The sequence below is a fragment of the Molothrus ater genome, chromosome 23 (genome assembly GCF_012460135.2).
Source record: "Molothrus ater isolate BHLD 08-10-18 breed brown headed cowbird chromosome 23, BPBGC_Mater_1.1, whole genome shotgun sequence".
In the NCBI taxonomy this organism is placed as follows: domain Eukaryota; kingdom Metazoa; phylum Chordata; class Aves; order Passeriformes; family Icteridae; genus Molothrus; species Molothrus ater.
In genome coordinates, this window is record NC_050500.2 from 2,586,946 (window position 1) to 2,605,058 (window position 18,113).

General features: G+C 42.3%; 1 protein-coding gene across 1 annotated transcript in view; it reads left to right on the forward strand.

The window, feature by feature from the left end:
• Window positions 1-18,113, forward strand: part of PLCH2 (phospholipase C eta 2) — a 46,655-nt gene that overhangs the window by 19,769 nt on the left and 8,773 nt on the right. The window contains exons 6-20 of the mRNA XM_036396362.2: window positions 1,078-1,171; window positions 4,553-4,756; window positions 5,820-5,940; window positions 7,179-7,350; window positions 7,609-7,716; window positions 8,913-9,071; window positions 9,811-9,903; window positions 10,370-10,470; window positions 10,790-10,887; window positions 11,209-11,391; window positions 12,171-12,278; window positions 12,454-12,578; window positions 12,987-13,071; window positions 13,524-13,670; window positions 14,560-14,639. Coding sequence (XP_036252255.1) covers window positions 1,078-1,171; window positions 4,553-4,756; window positions 5,820-5,940; window positions 7,179-7,350; window positions 7,609-7,716; window positions 8,913-9,071; window positions 9,811-9,903; window positions 10,370-10,470; window positions 10,790-10,887; window positions 11,209-11,391; window positions 12,171-12,278; window positions 12,454-12,578; window positions 12,987-13,071; window positions 13,524-13,670; window positions 14,560-14,639 — 1,878 coding nt within the window. The remainder of the gene's footprint in view (window positions 1-1,077; window positions 1,172-4,552; window positions 4,757-5,819; window positions 5,941-7,178; window positions 7,351-7,608; window positions 7,717-8,912; window positions 9,072-9,810; window positions 9,904-10,369; window positions 10,471-10,789; window positions 10,888-11,208; window positions 11,392-12,170; window positions 12,279-12,453; window positions 12,579-12,986; window positions 13,072-13,523; window positions 13,671-14,559; window positions 14,640-18,113) is intronic.

Sequence of the window (18,113 nt, forward strand, 5' to 3'; positions counted from 1 at the left end):
GACAGAAATCAACTCAGCTAATTACTGACATGGCCAAATCCTGCCTGAGGAATTCTCTCCCTTGCCACCCTTTCTCATACAGCATGGACAGGGAAAACATCTTTACTCCATTCCAGGAAAACCTGGTCTTCCAGAGCTTCATCTTTTGAACCTAGTATCATTGATGTTCAAATCCAGAGTTAGAGGTTTTTGTCTTCTTCTTTTACTTTTTTTTATTAGGTTTAAATTACCCCCAGAAAAGGCATTGATCTTGTAGCAGATGTGCTGGTGGTTTCATTTTCCCCCAGGCAAAGATTCTGTGTTGCCAAATTGATGGTCACTTTATTGCACTCTGATGACAAGGGCTGTGTTTTCATGTACAGCATCTAATAGAAAGGATTTGCTGGACCATTCAGGACAGGAATGTTAAATAATATCAGGATAAGAGAGAACACATCAACAGTTAATAGCAGGGGTATTAATTGTGTTAAAATTAGGTTACTAAAACACTGCATTATGTAAAAAAAGTTACAGCTCAGCATTAATGACCCTGGTTTCATAAATGACAACATTTACAGATAAATATTTCCCTTTGTACTCTTTTTTTTTCAGCTGAGAATGCAGAGCAACCTTGAAGTTAGCAGATTTCCTGAGAACATTATGTCCTGTTTCTCTGTTTCCCTGCTACTAACAGATTTTTCTGTCTGCTGCATAAAGATGAGACATTTTCTTGTTTTATTTTAAAGGAAAAAAACCCTTTGATAATGCAAACTAATCCTCTAATCCTACAAGAGAAGAGATCCCATTGGCTTGTGGCAAAGCTCGTTCTGTTTGGACGCTCTGTGGTGCCTAACAACAGATCTGACCTACAAAGCAGAACTCTCACATCAGGCAGCTGCCAATAGCACAGAAACTTTTCACAGAGAGCTCCCCTTCTGATCTGACCTGACACTGATTGACAGGAGTGAGAATCCCTCTGGGGAACTGGAAATCCTCAGTCCCACCATGGATCATCTGCCCAGTTGTTGGACTGGAGATGGAGAGAGCTCAGAGAAGCTGTGATTAATAGTTAACACTACATTTCTGCTGCTTTTCCAGATGACAAATGTGACTAAAGAACATTGCCTGGAAATCATCAGCAAGTTTGAGCCATGCCCAGAGAACAAGAAGGAGGGAGCCCTGGGAATTGATGGTAAGCTGGCTGGTGCAGCTTTTGTGGGGAAAAGGGAACTGGCTCAGGGCTCAGGAGAATAATGCTGCTGCTTGCAGAATATAGAGGTGTAGAATTTTGTCATGTTGTATAAAGTATGTTTCCAGCCCTTTTGCTTTTTTAAAAAATATCTACCATTTACTGAGGAACCTAAAAAAACCAGATCTCTTGGGAGGATTTTTGAAAGGTACATATCAGGATGAAGCAGCAGTCATTGAAAGTCAGCTGGAACTGGAGGTGTCTCTATTTATGCTTTTGGAAAATACAGTTGAATTTAGTTGCATCATTCCTGCAGGTATTTTTGGAAATCAAATCAATTTGGAAATCAAATTAAGTCTTAATATAAGAGGAGTGATGTGATCCAGAGTAAATGTCTGAGTGGGATGATAGATGAAATTGGTCCTGCCTTCCTGACCTTTGCTGCTGAAGCCTTCTCTCTAAATATACCCATGCTGTACCACCAGGGTGGTAGCTGTTATTTTGGGGGCTGGCTCTAAGTCCTTTCCCCTAAACAGCAAATCTTCAGCCAGATTTATTGACCCCAAGAAGGGAGCACTTTCCTGAGGAATTAGGTTCTGTGCCAAAGTTCTTGGATGTTTAGAAAATCAGCCTTGTCCATTTCTGTGGGTGTGTTGTCATCTTGAAAAGTGGCAGAACAGAAGTTGTTTGGTTTCCTGCAGGAAGAAGTGGGTAGTTTCTGGTACAGTGTGTAAGGTGGTTGCTTAGGATGGGTCAAGGTCTGTTCTACTTCCAGACTAAATTTTCAATTTATTTTAAAGCTTATGCTAATGCCAGTGAGGGAGCAGATGACATTCTTTTCATTTTCTGGTCTTTACAGACAGTTGCAGTCACATAAATAATGAATAAGCGAGTTCATTATCTTGCTTTCCTCATACCTAAAAAAGTAAAGAGTAGGCTTTTCAAAGTATTGTAAGTTTCCATAGAGGAAAACAAAACCAACAACAACAAAATCTATACAGTTGCTTTGCCTCAGACTGGATGATAAAACATTAGAGAATTTATGGGTCAGGATAAGGGAGAGTCCAGCATGGTGACATTCTGCTGGTGTCAGAGAGAAGCAGAAGGTGAGGTCCTTCGGAGACAACTGGAAAAAGCTTTGTGACCTTAACCCCTCCAGTAACTTGCTCCAAGTGCAGCAGAACAGAACAGACCTAATCTAGAGCCTAATTAATGCAGGACATTTCTGGTGACATCCAAACAAAACAGAGGTGACTGAGGAGCTGACAGGGGCTCACTGCTGGGCTGGTGCTGACAGCAGGAGGAAGAGCTGCTTAAAAACCCCAAACCTGTGTCTGCATGTACATCATGTATGAACATGTGTGCACACACATGCAGAGGAGTTATTCCTCTCTTGTCTGTGTGGAGTTGAGACTTTAGACGTCTCCTGTCTCCCAGAAAACAACTCCAGTGCTGCCCTGGGGACTGAAATGCAGCAGCCACGGAAGCTGAAGCTGCCTGTTCATTCCTCAGATTGGTACAGCCCTGACAGGACCATCCTGCCCACACCTGGCTGCACCTCAATAGGAGTGAAATAACAATTCACTGTTCTTTGTCCTGTCCTATTTATTCATGTGCCTGTCCTCAGCTGCGCTGGCTTTTGTCATGGAGCACCTTGGGCTGTGACAATGGGCTCATTCACAGTCTCTAAAGAAACCCTTTACCTTTGTCTGCTGATCAAAGTGCCGCCGTACCAGTGCACCTCCCCTGAGGGTGACCACTGCAGTCCTGTGGCACTCACTGCCACCAGCACCTTCCTCCACTCCTCTTTCTTCCTTGTAGGACTGATAAATCCAGTTAGTGTGAACTCATTGCAACCATCACACTTTAACAAGAGCTCAAAGCAAACAATGGTGCTGCTGCAGCTGCTGCCCTCCCCAGCTGCCGGGTGGAATTGATCTCGCAGCAGCTGATTGGTTTGCAGGAAGAGCTGATTACCTGCCACCAGTGGGTGGCTGTGTGTTTGCTGACACACCCTGTGCTCTATCCATTCGCCACAGTGGCTGCTCTGCCTTGGTTTATCTTTTGTTTTCACCCTGCCTCTATCATTGATGTGCTCATTGATCATGGTGTGTGCTCCAAGAGATTCAATATTCAGCTGGGCTGAGTTGAATTCCCTGGCACTGTGTCCCAGTGTGTTGTTCAAAATGTTTGGCTGCTGTTTCTGTTTATCAGCTCTTTTCCTTTAATAAAACTTTCATCAACACCAAATGTGTAGCCTAGAAGGACCATCATAAAGGTGACATTTTCTCTTGTCACAGTCGAAGTGTGTTAAGACCTTTGGAAATCTGGCAGGATTTTTACAGAGGCACTGATTCATTTATGGAATGAGTGAAATGTCAGGAGAATTGGAAGTCTTGAAGCAGAAACCCTCTGACCAAAGGCATCAGCACTGTCAGCAAAGCCAGGGTGTGAATGGGAGTCTGAGTCTTTCCTTGGTGGTGAAAGAAAAACCTTTGGGGGAGATCTGAAGTGGAAGTTACAGTGTTTTGTGTCAGTCTGAATTGTGAAAGTGGCTGTGATATGTGCACAAATGTCTGCTGGAGGCCTGAGAGCAGCAATTTCACACAAAGATTAAATCATAACTTGCTAAAACCTTGCTTCTGAACAAGAGTAGTGATTGCAATACACACAGGGCCCAGGTGATGATGCCTGCAGGATTTCCAAGCATCCCACTGCTCTGGAAAAGAAATTCTTCTGGTAGCACCACTGAAAGCCCCACAGATAATTGATATTTCAGTGTCAATTCTGGAGTGAACTTTAGTCTCTGAAGTGACATTAGTGCAGTACTGCAGAGCTCCCCACTCCACAGGCAGGTTTGTGGTGTGATTTCCAAATTAGAGAGCGTAGCTTGTACAAGCCAATGTGTACTGTCATTATTCTGGTGGTTTTTGGGGGAAAATACTGAAAGAGAAGAGAAGAGTATTGAGAGTATCTCCTGTTGGGCCATCAAAAACTATCTCCACACAGCCCAATACTGTAGATCTTACAAGATTTCACTGAGGAGCAACTCCAGGATATGACTGCAGATCTCTGGAGGCTTTTATGTGCCATGTGAGCCAATGTCCTAGCAGAATCTTTTGGCACAAGTTATAAGGTTTGGATTAAATAGACACATTTTTCTCAGGAAAGGCAGAGCAGGAAAACGTACAAAGCAATGAGAAAAGCAATAATTGCACTTGGTCATGGTGACAATTTGGGTGTAGTGGTTCTGTTTCTTTATCTTAAATGTGCTGGTGAATATAGGGATGTATTTTTGGCTGGTTTTAGGAATGTTACAGCAACAAAAAGGATGAAACTGTGAAACATTGATGAAACATTATTTAAAGTGTTGTTTGTTGACAGGTTTCACCAATTACATGAGGAGTCCATCGGGGGACATCTTCAACCCAGAGCATTACCAAGTGAACCAGGACATGAGCTACCCTCTGAGTCACTATTTCATTACCTCTTCACACAACACCTACCTCATGGGAGATCAGCTGATGTCCCAGTCCAGGGTGGACATGTATGCATGGGTGCTGCAGTCTGGCTGTCGCTGTGTGGAAGGTAAAGAGCAAAAAGGAGCTGCCAGTGGGCTCTGTGGTCTTGTTTTTCCTCTCTGAAGAAAGATTTGTGGCTTCTGCAGAAGGCATGGTAGCTGGGGAGAGGAAAAATCCTAGGAGAATGATGTTTTCCTTTCACAAAGAACAACAAAATAATGTTGGGATAGAATGGGCAAATTTTCTTGAGACAGACATTTGAGTAGTGGTGTTGTTGGTAGTGAGGAAAAAAAAATTGTGAAACTCCTGTTGTAGAGATGATGCTGATGTTGGGCAGAATGCACTGGCGCTTGTCCTGCCCAGCTAAGTGTGTGACAGCCAGACTGGCAAATGTGGCAGAGTTCCAGCCACACCTGAGAGGAAAGTGGGTATTTCTGCTCAGGGAAATATTCTGTGAAATGGTGACAGTGTCTGCAGTGACCAGGGGACCTTTTTGTGCAATCCCTTCTTGTGCTGCCTTTCTGAGACATTGCCTCTTTCATCCTCATCTTTAATGTTCTGACCATCAAAGTGTTTGCACAGTTTTTCAGAAGGCAAATACGGTTTGCTTTAGGTTGGATTGTGGATGTGCCATTGGGTGCTTCAGGGGAGTAAAATATTCCATGGAAATATGATAATAGACAAATATTATAGACAAAGTCAGGCAAAATCCAGGCTGGGCAAGGGATGGGCAGGTCTTGGCTTGGCCTGTGGTGTGAGCAGCCTGGCTGAGAGCCTCTGCTTTCCTTTTCAGGTTCAGCAGGAGCACAATGAAGGCAGTGCTCTGCTCTGTCACCTCTCTCCCTGTCATAAAGTCCTCAGCACTTTTTACAAGAGTTTCTTTGCTTGGGGCTCTCTCAGACAGTGGGAACAGTCAGCTGGTCCCAGCACGAGGCCAAGTTCAGGAAGTTCCTTCCCGGGAAGGATGTTCAGCACAGAGAGGAGGGAGTGCAGGGTGGGAATGAGCCTGTGTCCTGCTTTGGGGACACGGCTGGCTGGGCTGCTGAAGGGAATTGCAGGGTTTTATTGTCCCCCACTGAGGCTGGCCCAGCTGTTCCTGCTCTGATGGTGTCACTGTTTCTGTCCTGCAGTTGACTGCTGGGACGGGCCGGATGGGGAACCAATTGTCCACCATGGATACACTCTGACTTCCAAAATCCTCTTCAAAGATGTGATTGAAACTATCAACAAATATGCCTTCATCAAGAATGAGTATGTATCCAGCCTGCCAGCCTCTGAGTCTCAGGGCTGTGAATGGGAGTGTTCCCTGGCATCCTTGTACATCCCTGACCTGTTCCAGAATTCCAGACAGAATTTGGAGTTGTTTCCTGGGGGAAATCCTTCAGATCCTTCAGAAAGAAACACCAAGTCAAAGCTGAGTAGGGGTCATTCTGCACAGGGGTGTGGAGCTGGCTTTATTGAGCTTGTACAACACCTGAGGAACAACAGGTTTTGCCAGTGAATGTTTTTAGTGAAGGGCTGGCAGTTAAACCACTTTGTCTCTCTGGATGAGCACTCTGGTGCTGCCAAGGCTACACCTGGGTGCTCCAGGGATAGGAAACAAGTCAGGGAATAAAGGATCCAAAGAGAGAGTAACCTGGTTGTGGACAAAGCAGGGCGTTCATCAGAAAGAGGTTATTTTCCCTACAGGTATATTGTTCAGAAAATCAGTATTATTCATGAGAAGTTTCATATACCTTGGCAGTTACTGTTCTCCTCCTCCACACAGTCAAAATGTGTGTAGCAACCTTTGTTTTTTTTTAAATAGAAATCACTTTATCACTGTAAAAATTTTCCAGTAGCTCGCCCAAAGCAGCCCATCTGCCTTTACAAATAGAAAATAAACTTGCACTAAATTTTCAGACCAGGCAAACTTCTTGTGAGCCTGATACTTCTTGCAGTTTGCCTGAAGTCATGATAAACAAATCAAAAGCAGTGCTTCTGAAATGCTTCAGCTTTTAAACCTTTGCAAAAATGGTAACTGGGACCACATCATCAACTGGGAAAGTCTGGTCCTGGTGTGGCTCAAATCCTGATGAGGAGCCAATGAAGGCCAGATGTCAGGGTAAAAATAATTGATTTTTAATGAATGAATCCCTGATAGTTTGATCCTGCAAAACTCCTTTATAAAAGGCTGTTGTGCTGATCTTAAAAATGCATCATCTCTAGAGAGAAATCCATCTTCAGTGTGGTTTTACTGGCACTGACCACACTGGAGTAGATGCTCCACAAGTCCTATCTTCAACCAGGCATAGTTGTTTCTTGGCCTTGGTCTGGATAATCAACAATAAATAAGAACAGTGAAACTAAAACTAGAAACAACACTTGCTGTCTTTGTAGAAGAGGCTTTGTCTGCAGGTTTATCTGTAGGACCCTGCTCTGTTGTTAGTGGGAAAAGCCTTCATGGTGTAAAAGCCAAATTTGCAGCTGGAGCTTTCTGGTCCCTGCAGGTACCCTGTGATCCTGTCAATTGAGAACCACTGCAGCATCGTGCAGCAGAAGAAAATGGCTCAGTACCTTACAGAAATCCTGGGAGACAAACTGGATCTGTCCTCTGTGCACAACGATGACTCCACAAAGCTCCCCTCACCAGCAAGTCTTAAAGGCAAGATCCTGGTTAAGGTAAACTCCTGCTTCATGTGTCCTTTCCCTCCTCTTGTTTGTGGTGATGATTTCTGCCTGGTTATCACTGTACCCTAACTTAAATCACTTCACAAAAAACAGACCTTAGGAAACTGCTACTTAAGGTTCATACAAAATGTCTTCTCAGTCAGTAAAACCCTGGAAATAGCATGCTTTGAATAATTTGGGGTTTTTTTTAGAATATGTCATAGCAAGAGCTGCATGCTCCCCTGCCTCTGTAATAAATTTATCTTCTAGGGCAAGAAACTTCCAGCCAACATCAGTGAGGATGCAGAGGAAGGAGAAGTTTCTGATGAGGACAGTGCTGATGAGATTGATGATGACTGTAAACTAATGAATGGAGATGTAAGTGAAGTGAATGTAAATGTCTGTCAAGGCTTCCCATCCCAGTGAGAGGAAACCTTGGGGGAGCTCTCTGGATTTTGGGTGTGGTCTGATCTCTGGGGCTCATCACAAGGGGTTCAGGTTCTAAACCTTCATGGGGGCAGATTCACAAAAGTGCACAGGAAGCAGCCTGTTCTAACCTGTTTCTAGGGGTTATGTTTCTAGTTTAGAATATTAATATCTTATGATTCTTCAGTGCATCACAGTGTGCTTCCCCTAAAATGCAAAAAAAAAAAAAAAAAAAAAAAGAAGAAAAGAAAATATTGTATTTACATCAATTTCTGGTCACTTTTACAGAGCATCCCTTTGCTTTGCTGAATGCTGAGCTTGATTGATTTTTACTGTAAGAAAAATCTCTGCTGGCTTCAATCTGAAAATCCCTTGTTTCTTCTTCCTTTTTTAAAAGTTCTATTTTTTTGTCACTTTAATCTTTTGGCAAATTCCACTGCACCTTGCAGAAACAATACAAAACACAGCAAAACCATTTAATGACATAAACCAGATTGTCTTGGAGACAGTTTGCATTCTCAGTCCTCTCTCCCTCAGGCTATTTCCTCATTTTGTATTATGGATCTGATCCTTTTCATCTAAAAGAGAAACTTCTCTGTGAATAAGACTAACAAAGGAGAAATAGAATTTCTTTGCTTTTTGGATGTTATTACATGTCAGCATATCACTTTTCAGTGTTTTACAGCACCATCTTTGTTATTAACAGTTCACTTTGCTGAGATTTACTGATGCTTTGAATCTGAGATTTGCTACACCTGGTTTGCTTTCCAAAACAAAATTTTGAAGAGTTCAGAAAATCAGAGCTTGTTTCATGACAAATGTAACTGGGAATTCTTGGGGCCTACTGAGAGAACACAATCTGTCACCCCTTAAAAGACCTGAGTGGAAAAGAAAACTCTTGATTTTTATTTTTGGTTTTATTTCCCCACTTCCCCACGTGGGCCATGGTGCACACAGAGCAGGGAACAGGAGTTCTCTTGCATTTTGCCTTTGATTTGCTGAAAAGAGGATTCCAAAGCATCTCCCATCCCTTCCACCCAATAGATCTTGCACCTCTTGCAGCTGCAGTCAGCCTGGACATGGCATGGGACTCACATGATGCTTCCTTCATCACTGCCTTGTTTAATGGTTTAATGTTTTGTTTGCAGGCATCTGCTAACAGGAAAAGAGTGGAGAATATAGCAAAGAAAAAACTTGACTCACTGATAAAAGAATCCAAAATCCGTGACTGTGAAGATCCAAACAATTTTGCAGTTTCCACTCTCCCATCCTCAGGAAAGGCTGGGCTGAAGTCTGATAGTAAGAAGGTGAATTTGTGTTTAATTGTACTTGTGTTTCATTAGTTTACTAAATATATCTTATATTGACTTCAGCTTCATAGCTGAATTCATGCAGTTAATGATGATGCCAGGTGAACATCACTGTCAGATACACAAACTATTTATCTTGCTCACACAGCAATTGGAGCATGAAATGTACTCTGAAATGACTTTTCAACAAAGAATTTGATTTTCCATTATAAAAACTCCTTTTGAATGTTGGGCTCTTTTTGTTCCTCAGTTCTCTATGTTCTATGCATTTTCAGTATATTTTAATTTTATATTAACTCTAATTTATAAAAATGTACTCAGCCCACAGACTACACTTCATGAAGTTGAGGCATTTTCATTTTAGGCTTTGTAATAAGCCACAAAAACTTTGGGAAGGTTGTTCCACGCAAATGAAAAAGCAGTGGAGATCTGCCAACAATAAGCAGGTGCAATAACCAGGGATTAAAACTAAACTAGGGATGAGAACTAAAAATCAGCTTCCCAAAACATTCTGTGGGTGAGTTTTGATGTATTTTAAACCCAACGCTTTACATGATGTATCAGAGAATTCTTGTGAGAGCCAAGCAAGGCCAAGGCTTGACAAACCCTTTAGCAGAGATGTTACCCAAATAGTCAGTGCTAAAATCCCCTCCTGTTTGTGTTGATACCCAGAGACCTCTGTCTGAGCACTCTGTCTGAGCTCCTGTGTTCTTTCCTCTCTCTTTGGTTGCTTCAGAGTAAACTTGAGGATGATGCAGAATCTGGGGAAGATTTCAGTGCCAGCAAGAGGCCCAGCAGGTCACTCATGGGCAGCTTCTCCAAACGCAAGGTGAGCCCCTGCCAAGGTGAGGGCTTGGCACCAGAGCTTGGATTCTTGGAGGGATTTTTATTTTTGCATGCACTGGAGAGGAATTTCATAACTGCAACATCTGCAGCACCTCGCTGTGCGGCTGTTCACTGAACAGACAGGCTGGGGAGCTGCTTATCATTGTGCATAACATCACGGATTCAATCTACATGAAGGTCTGAGGGCATCCAAGATCTAGCTGAGAACCACAAAAATTAATTTACACCTTTTATCTGAGGATTTGTGCTTCCTTTGTAACAAGGCTCAGACCCTGGGCTGAGTTTTCCCCATGTGCAAATTTTGCTGCAGAGCTGAGTGTTACAAAAGCTGTCATTTTCCATTTTCTCTAAGCAACACACTCATTGGCATAACAAAGCAGAATTGTAGCCAGCTGCTCAAACTTTGATCACACAGTTATGATATTATGGTTTTATTTCTTCTGGCACAGAAAAAAGGAAGCAAATTGAAAAAGGCATCAAGTCTGGAAGAGGGTGAAGACGATTCGGATTCTCAAGGGAATTTAGCCAGGAGCTCTGTACATTACAGCAGGTTTGTTAAATGATCGGACAACTTTGCTGCTAAAATATGCCAGCATAAATGCACCCACTAAATAGGTTTGCTTCTGGTCTAGATGCCAGTTTGTTGGTGGCTGCAGTGGGGAGATGTCAATGTCTGCCACAAAATCACCAGAACGATCTCTTGGTGCTCTTCAGATTCATTAGCCAAGCACAGTGGACCTTTTGTGCATTTTGAGCTCTTACTGTCTCATACATTTCTTTACCGTGATTTATTTTTAAATAGGAAAGATAACATTTACCCCTTAATTGGTGGGAAGTTAATTTGTTCTGGTAATTTGTTACCTTTCTAGGGTAAGCCGACAGAAGAAGACAATGAAGCTGTCCAGGGCCCTGTCTGACCTGGTGAAATACACAAAGTCAGTTGGCATCCATGATGTTGAAACTGAAAGTAAGTTGAACTAAAAGTTTGGTGAAAATAATTGCTGCACAAAGAAATGGAAATGTTTATGTTCTTACATATCTTTTCATTAGAAGAAGACTTCTTAATGAAGGTTCAGGTCATCATCATATTCAGCTTCACTTTCTCAACCATAACTGCCCCAATAAGCAGAGTGTCTGCTGTAATTTAAGGAAAACAGAGTTCCCTCTGAGTGGCATGCACTGAAATGATGCTTGATAGCTAAAAAGGAACTAATGCTATGTACTTTTGAAAGCTTTATCTAGATCATAAATAAATGAATAAGGAGATTACCTCTAATCTCCTCTGCAGTCTCTTCCAGCTGGCAGGTTTCATCTTTCAGTGAAACCAAAGCCCACCAGATCCTGCAGCAGAAGCCAGCGCAGTACCTGCGCTTCAACCAGCACCAGCTGTCCCGCATCTACCCCTCCTCCTACAGGGTGGACTCCAGCAACTACAACCCCCAGCCCTTCTGGAATGCCGGCTGCCAACTTGGTGAGCTGAAACCTCTTTATTTATTTAATTTTTTTTGGCTTTATTTTGGGAGGGATGCTGTGGGAAATGGATTTGTAGAGGATTCTGTCCATGGGATAGGACAGATGTTGCTGAGAGAGAAATGGAACTAGAAAGGAGTTTCAAAGGGTGGCTTTGCAAATAAGACTGGATACTTTAGAGAAATAGAACTATGAAAGATGCATTTTAGTAAGGCTTACAATGGGTAATTTTAGGTGATTTGCTTTAAAACATTTACAACATAGTGTAACAAAAGCTGATAGGCCAAGAAATGCTTATAGGATATTGTAATTAGGAAATAGTTGGCTTCTGATTCTGATGGTGTGAATTATAACATCTGTATTGTCTCACCCTTCACATGAGACTAAAAGTAGAATAAAAGTTTTTGGAGCACCTCTCAGCTGCCCCATCTCTGGGTCAGAAAAGAGCTCAGTCCAAGGGGATGCTTGAATAGGAGCACTGGAATCACCCCTTAGAGCACTCTGAGTCCTCTGCTTACCCAGCTTTGCTGACCATGGAGTCCTCCTTGGTACTGTCCCTGGATTGATTACCTTGAACATGTGTCTTACATGCAAGGAGTTGTCTGGTAAATGGAAATAAATGAACTTCTCAAATGCAAGAGGTCTTCAGAGTTCAGTTCTTCTGGAGAGCTTCTCTCCCTGAAGCTCTAATATAAGACAATAATTTTCCATAAGATATCTGATTTTGTTTTGCATCTAAGAAGTCAAATTTGAATCTGATTTATTTATTTTTTTTAATAGTTGCACTAAACTACCAGTCAGAGGGGAGAATGCTGCAACTGAACCGGGCCAAATTCAGTGCCAATGGGAACTGTGGCTATGTCCTCAAACCCAACTGCATGTGTCAAGGTAAGGAAAACCAGCAAAACCAGGGGAACACTGATTGCAGGACAGGATTGAGTGTGAGGCCTTGGTACAGTTTGTTTAAAAATTCATTTCTGATGCCAGAAGCAAAAGAGCCCCAAGGTATCTGTAATTAAAGTCATGTTGCACCTTCACATTATGGGATTCTCTATTCTTACAGGCGTCTTTAACCCAAATTCTGAAGACCCACTGCCTGGTCAATTGAAGAAACAGCTGGTACTAAGAATTATCAGTGGTCAACAGCTCCCCAAACCACGTGATTCCATGCTGGGAGACAGAGGAGAGGTATGGGACAGCTGTGGTTGTTATTTTGTGGTGCAGAAGGTTTATTTTCATACTGGCTGGGCTAAGCATGAGGATTTCACACCCTGCAGTTACTTGTCAGCACACACAGACCATGAATAAATTAGGTCATGAACATCCTACACCTTCTGGTGGTGTTTTTTTACTTTTAAGCATCACAGTTGTGGTTTGATGGTTTTCCTCCAATTGCCAGCACAGTCCTTCCAGGAAAAGCAAAAAAAGAAAAAAGGGAGAGAGATCTTATCAATTTAATAATCCACTCCATAAGGCTCAGGAGCAATAATTACCCAGACATTCATGTACAGTGCCCATATTGTAAAAGCCATTTGCTTGGGTTCCATCTTCTTTGTCACTCTTTCTTTTCAATATTTGTTGGTTTTTGTTTTTCAGATCATAGATCCATTTGTTGAAGTAGAAGTTATAGGCTTACCTGTTGATTGCTTCAAAGAACAAACCAGAGTAGTTGATGATAATGGTAAGATTGTCTGGGATTTTTATGGCTGAAACATCCTCTTTCAGGCAGGTTTTTTCATAAAAATAGGAGTAGATAAGATTTGGTGCCTATTATGACAAAGCACTGAAAACTGGATTTCAGCATTTTTAATGTTAATTAGACTTGGATCTTGACTTGTTTGATTGAGTTGGTATAAATATGCTGAAGGTCTCGGTATGAAGCAAAGCATTTTTTTTCTCATTATGTGTGGGAGAAGGGTGTTTTGAGCTTGCTGTGGTCAAAAAGGCAGGTTGGCCAATCCCCTGCTGAAAGCAGGGCCAAATTTAGGCAAGACCCAACTCTGTTCCTTGTGGGAATACTGGATTTTTCAAGAACAACCAATCTGTCAGGAAAACCAGAATGACACCACAGCTTAGGCAGACTTGTTGTTTGTTGTGAATGAGATTCCTGAAGGCTGATTCCCCCTTTGGAAGGTTTTAACCCCATGTGGGAGGAGACCTTGGTGTTCACAGTGCACATGCCAGAGATTGCCCTGATCCGGTTCCTGGTGTGGGACCACGACCCCATCGGGAGGGATTTCATCGGGCAGAGGACAATTGCCTTCAGCAGCATGATGCCAGGTAAGAGAAAGAGTCATCCCAAATCAATGGGCTGGGATTTTTTTCCTGGGAAAAATCAAAATTAATGTATCTGCTGCAGAAATTTCTAGTTAGAACAAGAAAAGCTGGAGTCTGGGCCCTGAGTTCTCTGCCTTAGTCAGCTCCTGACTGATATGGTGATGAAAACTAAATCAATTAACTCTAGATTTTTGGGACTAGATTTTGAAAAAATAGGTAAGATTGTTAAGCAGGGTAAATACTGTGGGTTTTAAATACTTTACTCCTTTACTGCTTTGTCCTCTCTTTCTTCACACCAGTTTTTGAAAAAACTCTAGAATTTTGATTGGTTTTGTGACTCTGTTCTGTGTTAAACTACTACTCATAAAGTTACCTATTCTAATGATGGGATCCAGGCCATTAAATGCCATTTTCTGACAGTTTCCTCTTTCTGTTTTCATTTCAGTCTTCTTTCACATTAAAACTTCTTGTGTGTGTGTATTTTTCTTTCCTTTCAAATTAAAAAAAAAAATTCTCTTTAAGATTAAAAAACTCCATCCATTCTCACTAAACTGACCTTGGATGAAAGGTTTGCAGTCTCAATTATGGACTAACAGTCCAGAGGAGAGAATGTGGTCATGCTTAAATCATGGTTTGACAGCAGCAATAACAGAGCCTGGATGAAACAGGACAGGGCCGTTTTATGAAATCATGACAAAAAATGGGGGTGAAGTTTGCAGGTGGTGTGGCTCAGCTACACCTGAGTGTGGCAAGGTGATGCTCAAGCCTGGAACCTCACTGTGAGGAGGAGCTGGAAGAATCCTGCTTGATCTCTTCTGCTGCTCCTAAAAGGAAAATCTCCAGCTACTCCTCCTGTGCCAGCCTTGTTCCAGCTCTGCTCCCTCTGTTTCAGGTTACAGACACGTGTACCTGGAGGGCATAGAAGAGGCTTCCATCTTTGTGCATGTGGCTATAAATGACATCTGTGGTAAGGTGAGTGTCTCTGTGGTGAGCAGCACCCCCACAGGAGCTGCCAGCACCTTGTATCACACCAGGGAAGCTCAGTGGGTCAAGGTCCAGGCTGACATTTTTGTTCACTTGGAGTAAAATTGATCGCTGTGCTTGTCGTGGTAGCCTGAGATCTTTCTGAATGTCCATGGAGATAAAGGCAAATTGTAGGGAAAGTGATAAAAGAGATTCTTGCAGTGCCTTTTTGAGGAAGCCATAGGGGAAGGTAATTTCCTTGCAGCACACACATTTATATAAATAATGTGATTGTGAGTGCACCTTGCTGAACCAAAGGTGGCACACCTGAACCCTGAGCACTTGCTCCCTGCAAAGCTGGTGCTTTAAAGGCTCTGTCTGATGTTTTAGCATTTTAAATTTAATTAAATTCTTCAAGCTTATTTACTTTGGATTTTTTGCCATAATAACTCTTAAAATGCAGAGGAAAGGTGATGCTGGTAATAGCTGGACATATTTACACTCCTTGTGTGTTATTAGGGGTGTGATTTCTTCACGTGCAGGAAATAAACAACTCTTAGTGTGCCACATCTCAATTTCCACCAAAGTAAAGCCCTAATTTCAGACTTGTCCTAGGCCAGATAAAAAGGAGGCAGCTCCTGTGCTCTGAGTGCAGTGATCTGTGCTGTTAATGCCAAAGAAATCAGGTGCAAAGCTCCTTGCAGGATCTGTTTGTCCTGCAGCAGTGAGATGCAATATCAGAATCATGAGAGCAGGAGGAAAGAAAGCTTCTCTGCCTCCTTTGTTTTCTCATTTTTCTTCTCTAATTTCAAAGTCAAAGTGTTACAAAAACCTACTCAAGCACGAGTAAAACATCAGCAGCGTTCAGGGCTGTTAATGCCAGTGAAATCGGGTACAGAGCTTCTCGCAGGACCCCAGTTGGTCCCGCAGCAGTGAGATGCAATTTCAGCATCAGGACAGCAGGAGGAGGCATCCAGCGGGCTGGGAATGCCCAGCTCCTCCTCCAGAGGGAAATTCGAGCAATCCTGAACAGGAAAACAGCTTTTTAATACTTATTAATCACTCAGTTACTCAACTCCAGTCGCTGCCCTTGCCAGCAGTGTTTAATGGAAGGGCCGATGTTCATCCTCTTCAGCAGTGAAGTATTTTCAATTCAAACCTCCTTTGGCAAATTCTCTCTGTTTAGCCTTAATTTCCTGGCCTTTCATAATAATTTGCTCTTCCTAACTTCTTCATGAGTGACTGGCTGGGACAGTTTGCAGAAGGGCAAATGCCCATTGAAACTTCGGCAGTTTTTTTTGGGACATAGATTTTTCTTGGTGTTCCCTGATTGCTTCTCATTGTCACTTCAGTCTCTCTGGGCTTGCTGCTGTTAGGAAGTGGTTCTGTGCACAGACAAAATACAAGGATTTGAAAGGAAAATCTGTATGTGTTGTGGTTTTTGTTTTGGTGGTTTTTTTTTTTTGTCTTTTTTTTTTTTTTAATTTATAATTTTTAATAAAAACCTCTGAAAATGTGGAACAAATATTACACATCCCTTTCTGGTTTGGTCTGTCTGAATAACTTTTTGCTTTGATTTTTGGTTAACAGACTGCTGTCCAAATTAGTATTTTTTCTTTTCTCCTCTCTTAATTATGGGCAGAAAAATCACCCCAGTTATCAGCCTGGTTTGGTTTTTACCCATTCTTTATTAATTGGTTTTACCCATTCTTTATTAATCCAGAGATTCTAATGCAAACATTTACATTTTGAGACTTTTTTATAAATGGAGATATTCCACCTGCTCAGTAGCTTGGTATTACTAAAACAGTCTTAGGTGAAAAAAAGAACCTTAACTTGTGTGTGAAATCTCTTTCAGATTGCTCTGTTTCCTGGAAAGGCTTTTCTTTGTTTCTGTCTCTTCTGTGGTCTGCTGATGTAGTGCAGAATTTCTTGTGGTTTTTCTAGATGTGCCTATCTCTGAGCTCCTCCCTCACTGTTACTCTGCCTTTACTCTGTCTGTTTGTGATTTCAGTGGGCTTCTCTATGTCAAAAAAGTCTCCTTTTAGAAGCAGAGCGTTTTTAGACGCCTTGAAGGTACCCCTCCTGTCCCAGGGAGGTGCAGACACCACCACACACCTGCATGCCTTGAGCTGGTGGCTTCATTAGCATCAACCTTTTCCTTGGTAGCATCTTTGAGCTCTCCAACTCATGGAACATGATCTGTGACATTTGGCTGGGTCACCCCTGTGGGGTCACTGACAGCCACAGAGCCCTCCCCGTGTGAAGCAGATCCAGGATAAAATTCCTGCCACTCTCCCCCTTCTCTGAGCCTCTCCCTCTCCTGCCTTTTCTCTGGAGGGCTGCGATTCAGAGCCCTTCTTTCACACAGAAAAGAACATTGACACTGAATCATTTGCTAAATTGGGGGAAAGCCTCTTGTGCTGTTTTTCAAGTCTGCTTTCCAGAGTGAACAGCCCTGTAAAAGCTGGGCTGGAAGCTGAAAGCACAGTGTCCTGGATCTCCCTCAAAACTGCTCTCTTTTATTTTTTTTTTTTTCCTTCTTTTAAAACTTTTTTTTCCCCCCTAAGTTAATCAAATCTGCCTTTGTGTTCTTGAATCACTCCATTGATTCAAGCAACAGTGTCCAGCTTAACAAAGCTGCAGCAAACAAGCCAGAATGACACCTTGGGCCCTGCACTGCCTCCCATTCCATCAGTGCTTCCCTTTTCTTTTTGGTGGATATTATTTGTTTGTGTTGTTTGTATGACAATTTTTTCTGGGTTTTGCAAATATTTATATTGTCTGATTTTTATAGCAAAAAATTCATGTACTTGCCAACTTGTCTCCCAGTAATCCAAGCAGATTGTTCAATAGTCTGGCTCTCACAGATGATTTTCCAATATTCAATATTTGCCTTGCATGGGAAAAATCAAACTCCACCATCTCTATCTTATCCTAAAGGTAATTTTTGATAATGTCTTACTCACGCTGGAAATTGGCACGTGATAAGTAAACTTCAATCAATTATAATTTACTAAATATTATATAAAAATAATATTATGAAAAATTTTACTGGCCCTTGTGTCAGCCAAATAAACCTTGGTCCCGCAGGGCAGCTTGGGCAGGACACTTGGGGTAAAATCAGCTCTTAGCCCAGGCTCAGTGCACAGGGCAGCCAACATCTGCATTAAGTCCTGCACAGCAGAACTGGAAATGCACAAGCAGGCACTCAAATATTTATTTTGGGGTGAAAGAGCATTGTAATTTAAATGAGACTCTTCTGTGCCATTGTTGGGCACAGCAGAAACGTGGCCTCATGTGACATCACAGGGCAGAAGTGGAACTGACAGCGAGCGCCAGCGAGCGCAGGCTGCTGGTCAGGGTCTGCCACAGGCTTCCTAAAATGCACTTCAGCCATGATCCACCCTGGCTTTATTCATTCTGGATGCTACAGCTGCTCAAAAGTCTGATCCAGCTGGGAAATAAAGAGAGCAAAGGGGG